The sequence below is a fragment of the Sorex araneus genome, chromosome 6 (assembly GCF_027595985.1).
Source record: "Sorex araneus isolate mSorAra2 chromosome 6, mSorAra2.pri, whole genome shotgun sequence".
NCBI classification, from domain to species: Eukaryota; Metazoa; Chordata; class Mammalia; order Eulipotyphla; family Soricidae; genus Sorex; species Sorex araneus.
The window spans coordinates 78,962,097-78,974,733 of record NC_073307.1 but is presented as its reverse complement, the minus strand read 5'-3'; the positions used below and the strand labels follow the sequence as shown (position 1 = coordinate 78,974,733).

The window sequence follows — 12,637 nt, the reverse complement described above, 5'->3', positions numbered from 1 at the left end:
CTCAACTATAGACTGCAGAGATAGAAAGGACAGGGCACTTGCTTTGCTTGTGGGTTATACTGGGGGCCTGGGTTTGATCCCTGGCCCTCAGTATAATCCCCTGAGTTCTGCCAGGAGTGAGCCCTGAGTCTACATAATCACTGAGCACTACCATGATGGTCCCCAAACCAACATAATAATAATGGTAATGAAACTTCAATATACTGGATGCAGAATCCGGTTTTGACAATAAGATCCAAGAAATGGAGGCTGTAGAGAACCAACACTCATCTGGTTCCCTAAGCACCACCAGGAATAATTCCTGAGCACAGAATCAAGAGGAAGTCCTGAGCACCACTGCGTGTGGCCAAAAAAATTTAAACAAATAAAAGATCCAAGAAATGATTGTATCTCTACAATTTAGAGTAGAGCTGAGAGTAAGCAAAGGCCCATATTTATGGTTAGAATGAATTGTTCTGTGATGTGATCATATTTCCCAGCTGAGGATTGAAAAATCCTCATGTCATATCTTATTCATGAATATTAAGTTCTAGCAAAAAATAATAATCCATATTGCATTATAAAATCTACAACTTATTGGGCACTTACCATAAGTTAGACATGTAATTATCCACCCAGTAATAGAAAGATGAGTATTAGTACCCTAAGTTTATTATTTGCCTCAGCCATAGTGATTTTTGATTAGTTTTCCATCTTTAGTCACAGGATCATTTGATCATTGATATTCTGAAAAATTCCTAGAAGTCATTGTGGTTCTTTTGTTGTTAAGAATTCATTATTCCTCCTCATGTCTAAAATTCAGAAGGAACAGACCCACATGCAGGACCTCTGTGAGCATTTTTTGTGTTCTATTATCATCTTCACCTTTTCAGGTATCAGGCAGCTGTTACTGATTCCACTCACATCCAACTTCCATCAGTATCTACCAGTTGAAGTAACAAAACCTCTGTCCCCTTTTCCTTACACCAAGGCATTTCAAGAACAGTTTAGTCTGTGAGTGCAGGCTTATAAGTAAGTTCACATTACGGCAGTTCCAAAAGTCACTGGCTTACTGTATTTCTTATTTACATGAATTCTCCTCCTTTACCAGTTAACATTATTTGAATTATTATATAGCAATTATTATTAAAATATTTGTAACAAAGTTCTCCTTAGATATAATATTATTTTCTTATTAAAAGTCCCACCCAGGAATTCCCACTCCATTCCCATTTTATATCCAGAGTATAAAACCTCACTAGGATTTTCATTTTTACGTGGAATTTTCTAACCATCATCACATGAACATGTAAAAGGTACATCTCTAACACCTCTACCCTCCAAACATAGCAAAATTTTGGAGGGGGCAAGGATTTGTTCTTTTATTTAAGGAAAAAATACTAAAACTGATCAAAACCTACTGTGAAAGTGTGTGGGAATCCTTTGCTACTTGTATGGGCAGGAGCAATATTGATAATGTATTGTGGGAATTTAGTTTTTAATATATTCTTTTTATTTTTAATATTAAAGAATCAGAAAAGGGTTCTAACATAGGTAAACTGTACATATTGTTAATATTTCATATTAAGCAGTATGTTATGATTAAATTTGGAGTGAAAAATTTGTAGTCAAATAACAAAGTCAAAACCAAAAGGAAATATTCTACAAATTTGATATCATAGAAATAAAAATAGCTTCATTTCAAAAATTTCCAGGCCCCAAAATACAAGGGCCAAACTGGTTTAAAAATGTACATATGTAGGGGCTGGAGTGATAGCACAGCAGGTAGGGCATTTGCCTTGCACGAGGTCGACCTGAGTTTGATTCCCAGCATCCCATATGGTCCCCTGAGCAATGCCAGGGGTGATTCCTGAGTGCAAAGCCAGGAGTAACCCCGTGCATCACCGGGTGTGACCCCAAAAAGCAAAAAAATGTACATATGTACATTTAAATATTTTAATATATAACTATTATGACAATAATTAGTAGCACTGTAGCACTGTCATCCATTGTTCATTGATTTGCTTGAGCGGGCACCAGTAACATCTCCATTGTGAGTCTTGTTGTTACTGTTTTTGGCATATTGACTATGCTGGTAGCTTTTCAGGCTCTGCTGTGCAGTAGCTTGCCAGACTCTTCGAGAGGGACGGACGATTTGAACCTGGGTCAGCCGCGTGTAAGGCGAATGCTCTACCCGCTTTGCTATAGCAAACAGATTGATCTCTTAAGACTGTCTTCTAGAAATTGTTAAATGCCTAAGTGCAAAATATAAAAGGTGCAGTGCTGAAGGTTTCTATTTGTGATCACTCATATACTCTTCATAGGGAGCTAGAAATAAAGCTAACATAATGTAGGGGGTGTGATGCCACCAGCAGGTCAACCTGTACCTGTGGGGCAAGTACATCAGCAGTCTTCAGGCTTCCTGATACCCCAAAACTGCGGTTGTGCTCTGGCCAGACCCCAACAACTCAGGACCAAGTTTCCTGAGAAACTAAACTGCCAAAAGTTAGGTATGTTTTTACGCCCACAAACCACCCGTGGCTCAGTCACACAAATTCTCCTATAGACCTTGCTTCAGAGACCCATAAATAAATCTCTAAAGAGATGAAAAGCAGCAGTTAATCTCTGACCTGAGCAAGGCTGAACAGACCAAGATTAATCGAAAGGGGGGTGGGTCGGCCTGGTGCCCGCCCGAGCAAAGTCCCAGGCAGTACTAGCTCCCAAAATCTCAAATCGAAGCCATGCCGAGACACCACCATCCCAACACAGTCCTCACCAAAATATTAAACTGTTGGAAATTCGGATATACAGGTTTTGTGACTGAAACCCCTCGGCTTTCTCGGGGTTGGGATGGGCTACTTCTGCCCACCTCACTGTTCTTCTGAAAGCCACCACAGCCATGTCCACAACCCAAAGCTACCACTCAGTTAAAAAGCAACTCCAGCCTTACCTTCCCAATAGAAATACTGAATGCCCTGAACAAATACAATGACCTCTTAGTACCTGTACTGCAAACCCTAATGCACAGAAGGAAAAGGAGAGAGAGAGAGAGAGAGAGAGAGAGAGAGAGAGAGAGAGAGAGAGAGAGAGAGAAGAAAAGCATCTGCCATAGAGACAGGCTGGGGGGAGGGTGGCAAGAATGACCGTGGGGACACTGGTGGTGGGAAACGTGCACTGGTGGAGAGATGGGTGTTGGACCATTGTGTGAAATCCAATCTCATGAACAGCTTTGTAATGATCTATCTCGCAGATACTCAATAAAAATATTTTTTGAAAAGCTAACATAATTTAAAAGATTTCTATGGAAATTTTTAAGAGTACTTCAACATCATTTTTTATTAAGACTTTTAGCTTTTACAAAACAGTTAATTCAAATTGACAGTGCTTGAAATAACTTTGCCTGCTGTTCACAGGAGTTAAAACTTAGACATTTTTTAAGAAAAAAATAATCCTAATGATTAAGTTCTAAGTATTAAGTACACATATATTAATAAAAAAAGAACAAACATGGGGTTTGTACAGAAAGATAGTACAGCAGATAAGGCATTTACCTTGCACATATCCAACTTGGGTTTGATCCCTCAACACATCATATAATAGTTTTGGAGCCATATCAGGAATGATCCCTGAGCCCAAAGCCAGGAATAAGGCATGAGCACCATCAGGTGTGTCCCCCACTGTGAAAATAATGGGGAAAAAAAGCAAAAGAAGAAAATACCAACAGAAAAAGTGGACAAGTTTGCAAACATGATTCACAAAGGAAAAATCGATTGATGAACATTTCATAGTAATATTAACCTGTAAATTTGCACAGGTCTGTTTTTTGGGGGGTAAAGGGGTATTCTGTCACTTTGATAAAGACTGAGAGTAGTGACAATGGCTATTTGGAGAAGTGGAAACATGTTTATTGTTGTAAATGGGTACAACTCTTCTGACAATTTAACTTAAGTTGTCAAAGTCCTTTGGCAGTGAGATTGTTCATATATTGAGATTGTTCATCAGAGATTGTTTAATGCTATGGGAAAGTGTTAAAGTTAAAAATGAAACATAGACTACCAAACAGCATGTTTAATATGATCTCTTTTTGCTATGAAAGAGGAATAAAGGAATTGGAGAAATAGTGCTGCAGGTAGTGTGCTTGCCTTGCAAGTGGCAGACCTATGTTTGATCTCTGGTACCTCATATATTTCCCCAGAAGTTTGAGTTAGAATCCCTAACCATACAGTCAGGAGTAATCTATGAGCACTGCGAATGTCATGGCCCCAAATATAAAACAAACAGAAAAATGTATGAAATATTTGGATTTTTATAATGTCTTCTTGACACTGCTTTGCATATATAGATTTTCTAGTGTGAATTTTAACTTCATAGTGAAGTAAATACTTGTTTAAATTTTTTTTCATCTGCTGTTTAACAACCCATATATCTTATCAGAATCAAGTCACAAGTTATGTTGAAGTAGAGTATGTGATTAGGCACTTCTATATGTGTGCATAAGAGCTGGGCAGCAAGACACAGACAGGACAGAAAGGAAGCTGGTCTCTGAAGTGAAGTCAAGTCTGATCTTTCTGTATTTGGATGGAAGATGAGAATTGTTAAAGGTTATATGCAATGCCAGAAACAAGTCACCTTTTTTTCAGGACTTGCATTGTCTTAAGAATACTATAGAATACTATTTATGTATTTAAATTCAACCTTGTATATAATTGGAATTAAATTATTTATTATTTATATTGTTTAAATAATCATAAAGAGAAGGAAGCCCCTAAAAGTTTAAATCTGTCCCAACTTATTTCATAATATAATTTCTCTTTAGATCTAGAAGGGATAAATCTCAGGCCAATATTTAAGTAGCAGCATTTTAAGGGCAGTTATATAAATAAAATTATTTTCTTGTTTTACTTCACAGAATTTTACCTTCTTGATATTTTGCTATTTCGTTAATTTTGAATATTGTGATCATTAATAAAAACTAATCTTTTTCTCTATTGAGTAGGAAGTTGATATTATTCTATGCTGTCAAGAAAGAATGAAGCTACATTTGGATAAGGCTATTGCCCAACTTGCGTAAGAGCTTAACCTCTCTGTATATCTTAGAATATATCATGACTCTACATTTTTTTGCCTCCTATACAGATGGTTCAGAAGAATTTCTCACATATAGATAAAATACATGTGTCCACATGCATACACACATGTGAGCACATATTCATGTACATATTTTATTCAAAGATTGAGATGAATACTTGAAAACACTTCCTAGCCATGTTTTTTAAAAATGACCTCATTAGTGGCCCTATTGTAAGTTCTGTGTGTCCTTTTTCAATTTTCACTAATAAGACTTTCCTTTACTACTCAATATGTCATTTTCTGAGATGGCATATTTTGGATTTGTGTGGGCCTGAATCTTTAACATGGCCACCGGGCACAATCTGGTAAAGTGATCACTGTATCACTGTATCACTGTCATCCTGTTGTTCATCCATTTACTCAAGCAGGAGCCAGTAACATCTCCATTTGTCTCAGCCCTGAGATTTTAGCAGTTTCTCCTTACTCGTTTTTCCCAACAATTGGAGGCTCTTTTCAAGGTCAGGAGAATGAGACCTGTTATTGTTACTGTATTTGGCATATTGAATATGCCATGGGGAGCTTGCCGAGCTCTTCCATGTGGGTGGAATACTCTCTGTAGCCTGCTGAGCTCTCTGAGAGGTGCATATATATGCGTATATATGTATATATATATGCATATATATATTTATGATGATGTGATAGGGGGATGATTTTTCAACTCCATTTGTTCTGGAGGCACAGTGAAAGCTACAGTTTGTATCTCAGTTATAAATAGATCTTATAAGGCACCAACATCCCAGCCAAGAATCTCCCTACTTTTGACTATGAGATATATTGATAGGTTGCTTCCTCAACTGCCTATCTTCTGAAGGAGATGCTGAAGTCACATGAGGGGTTACAGAAAGACCCTTTTTGTCAAGTGCCTAAGTATATAGTTTTTGAATTCGCAAAATGTAGATAGTTTGTATCTTTCCTCATTTCTACCTTAAAAATTAAAGAAGAGAGTGTTTAGTTAGTCCAGTAACTGGTACTCAAAGGGGAAGGTAAGGTTAAAGGAAGCTAGAATTAGCTCAACTAGAATTACTCATTCAATTTAATGATTTTACTGAGTAGCTCCTCTATGCTGAGACAATTTTTAGATGTGGGCATACTGAAATGAGTTAGATCACCAATTGTCCTGCTTTGCCAGATGATTTCCATTTTTCATGATATCTAGATCAAACAGTTTTTAACTTATGCTTTTCTCCCTTATGCCAACATCCTATTTGGTTGGTACCTCAACATGGATGTTTAAATAAGATTTTTTTCAACCAGGGGCTATATGGCCCTAAATGGGCTCCCAGAATGTTCCAAGGGAGACACAGGTGAAAAAGTGTAAGCAGGGGACTATAGAGTGAGATTAGGGAGCTGATCAGTGAGGAAGTGGGGCCACAAGAAGTAAATGAGTTCAGAAGGGAACCACAGTTGGAATCACTGGTTTAAAGGACAGTGATCAGCTCAGGGATCAGTGCATCAGCTCAACTTATGTCCTCTATTATTCTTGTCTCCTTACCCATATCCTTGCCCATCTCGACTGATAAAATTTTGAGATTGTAATAACTCACCTTCAGCTCTTTGTTTCTCATTGTTATTCAATGAGAAACTCCTATTCGATCTCTTGCTTCTAATTTTAAAACACATTCAAAGTTTCTCACCTCCTTCATCACCATGTCCCTGTCCAAGCAATCATCTCTCCTCTGGGTAATAGCATTGCTCTGCTAATGGTCTTCCTGACCCTTGAGTCTGTTTTCATCCCCAAATTCGAATAATCCTTAAAGTTAGCAAGTCAATGGTCTCTCATTTCACTCAGAGGAAAACATGATTCCTTCAACAGATTGGAGAGGCCGTTAGAACTCTGGTTCTCATACTGCAATTGCCTCCCCAGGGAGATATAACCTGACCATGGTATTTGAAATTTTTACTTATACTTCTGATTCTCCTTTTCCACTTAATTTATTGCAGTGTTCTGCTAACAAGTCACATTATATGTTTACTCATTGTGGGCAATGCTTAATGCTTATTTCTTAGCAGTAGAATATAAGCTCAGTTAAGGGAAGAGAAGTTTGCTTTTCCCCTTTGTATTTATACATGCCAGACTTTTAGAAGATCTGGGAATAAAATAGGCACACAATAATTATTTATTTCACAAACTACCACAGGAGAAGAAATGTGGTTCACTCCTACTCACATGCTTCCTCCTGCTCTCACACACCTATCTTTTTGGTAGTAAACACTGGTCTCTTTTCTACCTCATACCCATGTAGCTCAGAGCTCAACAATTCCTCTTGGTTCCTGGGCTAGGGATAGATGACTACTGAAGAACTGGAGCCTGAAAAGGGAGTTCTGATCTCTTTTCAATAGCTTTCCCCTGGAGGCTGCTTTTAGAAACCACTGGTTTCTTTCTCCTGAAAATTCAGGCCTAGCATAATGACAAACTATTGATGTAAGGAAAATAAGCTTACAGACAATTCACAACTCATCAAAGAATTACACTCAGTGATGGAGAAAGGAGTTAGGATGTGGAAGAGGGAAAGGAAGAAGGAAAAATAGGCACATATATAGACAGATTACTTTAAACCAATGTCCTTTCTTGATTCAAGATACCCAACTGTGTTTATCTGTATTTACCCCACCACATTTGTCCACCCCACCCCCACAAAAGAGGGCCTATTTATTCACATGTATAGATATCACCACAGAAACTTTGTTTTCAGTAAAAAGCAGAATAAAAGGAGAAATCCAGATAATTAGAGGTATGGGTATCAACGAAGAAAGGTATGCTTCTTCCTACACATTGTTACCTAAATTTAAGGTTTTACTCCTCCACACTGTGTTCCAGGTCTAACAGAGCTGCCCAGCATGAGCTGGAGAAGGACCTAAGTGATAAACAAACAGCTTACAGGATTGATGACAAATGCCAACACCTGCAAAACACTTCAGATGGAGTCAGCTTCTACCGTGGTGTTGAGAAGGTTGATGCAACGTATGTTGGACAGACAGCATGCCTTGATGTTCATATACATTAATTCGTTTTAATTTTTTTTAAACTTTTACACCTTGTGGGTTAAAATGAAAAACATGAAAAGATGTTTATTATTCAAAGGCACATCATGCTTTATAGGTGTCCAATAAGTCATGCATATTCTACAGTTTATACTCTGGCATTTGCATTCTTTGGTTTTTGGTGAAAGAATATTTATTTTTCTAATTATAAACATGTGCTATGTGAATAAAGTTAGAAAAAACAGATAAATACAAATAAAAATAAAATTTTGCCAGTGTTTAGATATTCTAATTTCAGTGGTTAACTAACCTGACAAACACATGTAGATTTTCCTTATGAGTTTGTTAAGTTTGTTCTGGTAACGGTTTCTTTCCTTAAAATAGGCTTTCCTTAAAACCTTGCATGCTATCATGGGTTCATCATTTTTCTAGCTATTCCTTAAAAATAAATTTAATTGAGGTAAAATTCAACTACAATAAAATTTATCTAGGATATATTTTGATGATTTTTTTCCTTGTTGGTGCAAGGTGAGGGGCTCCCAAGCTGTTGTCAGGGGCCAGTGGTTCTTCTTGGGAACTTTTGACATCAAATCCAACGGCTCAATTTGAAAACTCAAGAATATAGTACTACTTGGTCCCTGTGGTTCTGGTGACAAATAGCATCTTAGTGGTGCTAGAGGACCTTTAAGGCCATATGCAGCAGTGTTCAGGGCTCTCCAGGGCTACACTCCACGATGCTCAAGGAACTATGTGCTCCTGGAAACTCAATCAGGCCAGCAACAGCAAGCCCCAGCCCTATTTCTTTGACTCTATTTTTATGACTTATTATAAATGTCTGTCAATATTTCCATGACTACATCAATCGAAAAAATATCTTTGTTTTTTCAAAAACTTTCCTTGTGTCCTTCCAACTTTGATATGTCTCCCCCCTTTAAAAAACTTCCAAATGAATTATCTTCTATGGGAACTGATCACCACCTCCCATCCCCTGTGTGCCACCCCTCCTACACAGATCCCTAAGACCCCCCTGCCAAGGAGCCTCTATCATTAAAATCTCAACTTTCTGTGGTAGGAACAGCACCATTACTAAGTTTGAATTTGAGATTCTTCAGTATGAATCAGATTCAAACCTTATTTCCTAAGTGAGTTCATGAAATACCACTTACTTGACTATTGATGAGCATGGGGCAAATTTCCTATTCTCCTTCCTTGGCAGTGGTGGTCTAGGATTTGACCATACACTCTGAATACTTGGATTTCTGTTTTGTAGGTTTTTAAAAAAATTAATTTATTTGTTTACTTATTTGGTTTTGGGCCACACAGGTGGAACCCAGGGCTTTCTCCTGGCTCTATGCTCAGGGAACACTCCTGGTAGGGCTCAGGGGATCATATAGGGTGTGGGAATCAAACCTGGGTTGACTGCATGCAAGACAAAAGCCTTCCCCACTGTACTATTGCTTTGACTTCATGAATGCTAAGCTCTCCTTTAGTAAAGGGCCTTCCACTTCTAGAAGAAATAAGTTCTTAGCCATAGAACAGCATATGGAGCGTATTTCAGGTCATTAAAGCCTGAGCTAAAGCATCCACCCAACACAACAGTAAGTCTCATTTAATATTCTATTATACCAACATCCAAAATATATCTCCATAAATCTGCTATCTAGAGAAAACCAATGTAAATAATTTACTATTAGTTATTCCAATATTATTCCACAAAGTTAAATAATTTTACATTTTTTTCCTTGTTGGTGCAAGGTGAGGGGCTTATAATGTTTGCCTACCTTTTTCACTTTGTTATATTAAAAAACATTGTGATGGTCCATGTGAACATATTCTTATACCATATGTGTCTATATGCTAATGTGGATTACTTTTTAAAATGGATCATATGTTGCTCAACTTTCTCATTACTTTTGGACATTTGTTTTAGTCATTTTCAGTTTTTCAAGGATTGGTATAAATATTGCTAAAATGAACGTCCTCCATATATATTTTGGGGCACATTTTCTTTAGGATAAGTTTCCTTGAGTTCTCATCTCAACAGCAATACATGTTAAAACTAAAGTGGTACATAGAAGACAGCATGGCCCCTGTGATAGGAGACAAAGATGATGTACAAATTCCTAAAGCTTTCCTTTTTTAGTCCCTATTTCCCCTTTATATAGGGAATATAACCTAGAACATGGTGACTATAGTTAACAGCACTGTATTGTATACAGTTGTGCTTAATGGTAGAAATCTAGTCTGAGAAACACATCATTAGACAATTTTAACATTTACAAAATGTCATAGAAAAAATATAAAAACCATCATTATCAGGAAGGACAGAAATAAAAAATATGGCACGTGACAAAAAATCAATAGAATCTCTAAATAGCAGATTAATAGAAACTGAGCAAAAGATTGATAAACTCAAAGATGGGAAGGAGGAAACCACTAAGAAACAACAGAAAGTGGAAACTGTCTGAAAAAAATGAACAGCATATCAGAGAACTATGGGGTGAGTTCAAGAAGAACAATAGGGAGCCACTGGAGTCCCTGAACAACAGAAAGGCAAATGTGAAGAAACAATAGTTAAAGACATCATTGATAAAAACTTCCCAGACTTGAGGATTACAGGAACCAAGATCCAAGAGACCTTAAGGACCCCAGTGATAATAGACCCAATTAAGAAAATTCTAAGACATATTATACTCAAAATGACAAAATCTAAAGATAGAGGCAGAGTATTAAAAGCAGCAAGATCAAAAAAGGAATTTATACACAAAGGAACGTTCATTAGGTGTACAGCAGATGTTTCAAATTAAACTCTAGAAGCTAGAAGATTATGGAAAGATATAGTACAAAAACTTAATGAACTGAACACCTCACCAAAAATACTCTATACAGCTAGATTATTATTCATATTTGAAGGAACTCTATGGAAATTCACATATAAGCAACAGCTCAGGAAATTTATGGTCTTGGAACCAGTTTTGCAAGAAGCATTGAAAGAGCTCCTTTAAAAGACAAGAGAAACTTCCAGTCATGTAGTGTTGAGTACTGCACTCACTATTGCTGTGTATATGGCTATCCTCTACTAGACTAAGAAATGCTAAAAACATATAACAATTAATCATCACAAATTTACTTGTTTATTTTCTAATAATTCTATTTTCCATATTTTAAGTGTTTTGAAACAAGGAATATAAAATAAATTTCTTATGTGCCTGCTAAGGGGACAAAAAAAAGAAGACACATGTAAAGTAGGGAAGATGTGATGATTACCACAAGGTTCAAGTACAAAATAAAATTTAATGCAATATGTTTTAGTTGCCATAGTTGAAAGCTTAGTTATGTGAAAATAGGCATTTTACTGTATTGTATTAAATAATTTGAATTTCCTTATTACATGGGTTAAAATCATATAATAGTTAATCATTACAAACTGACTTTTCTTCTGATAATTCAATTTGCCATTTCTTTAAGTTTTGGGGGGCAAGAAATATAAAATAATTTTTTTATATGCATACCAATGGAGCAGGCTGAGAAATAGCAGAGACCCAGGGGATACAAGTTATGGAATTTGTACTAAAACATTGTATGCCTAAAACAATTCTGTTATGAACAACTTTGTAAATAATAGTGCATTAATTAAAAATAAGCATAAATATATTAAAATGTCATTGAATACAATTAAACAGACCTAGATCACTAACCAACTGTATAACAAGGCTATATGATAGAGACTATTGGGACTTTCATTGAATATGTCATTAATTTTAATATTTAATCTCACAGGCTGGCAGCAGTTCATGGTTTAGTGGTTGAAACCTGCTGTCGGTTAAATAGAAACAACCTTTACATAAGCTGGCAGGAATTTCCAACAGTCTGAAACCATTCATGTGACACTAGTACATGTGGTCTGTCACAGACCAAAGTGTCATGAAATTACATATGAGTATATCTGAAAGTTGCTAAAGGAGTAGATATTACATAGTATCAGAAAAGAAATTATGTAATCTTAACCCCTCCCCAGAAATTATGAAATTATAATGTTCAGTGATGATGATAACTAGACTTTTTTGGTGGCTAACATTTTCGTAGAACATATCAATATTGAGTCATTAATTTGTTCACAAATACATAAAATATTTTCTTTATGCATTATTTTGTTCATACATTATTTTGTTCACAAATCATACAACACTATGTGCCAATTATATTTATAAAAGTAGTTTTTCAAAGTTTTGGATTTTGTTTCCTCTTTTCTTCAACATGGTCTCCCAACATTCTCACCTGTAGCATGTAAGAAAATCTCTCTACATACTCAGAAGCAAATTATCATTCTCTTTTTCTTTGTTACTATGATAAAGGCTTATTTGTTACTATGATAAAAGCTAAATTATGAAAGGCTATTTCTTTCATCATTACTACTTTTTAATTTTTGATGTTGAATTTTTTCCTTCTGTTTATTACACTGATGGGACACATTGACAATGATCTTAAATGTCTATCACTGTATCACTGTCATCCCGTTGTTCATCAATTTACTTGAGTGGGCACC

The 12,637-nt window shown here is 36.3% G+C and overlaps 1 protein-coding gene across 1 annotated transcript in view; it reads left to right on the top strand.

Annotated features, from left to right (window-relative positions):
• TEKT3 (tektin 3) overlaps positions 1 to 12,637 on the top strand; it is a 65,684-nt gene that overhangs the window by 29,112 nt on the left and 23,935 nt on the right. Inside the window, exons 4-5 of the mRNA XM_004603887.2 lie at positions 4,976 to 5,046; positions 7,928 to 8,071. Coding sequence (XP_004603944.1) covers positions 4,976 to 5,046; positions 7,928 to 8,071 — 215 coding nt within the window. The remainder of the gene's footprint in view (positions 1 to 4,975; positions 5,047 to 7,927; positions 8,072 to 12,637) is intronic.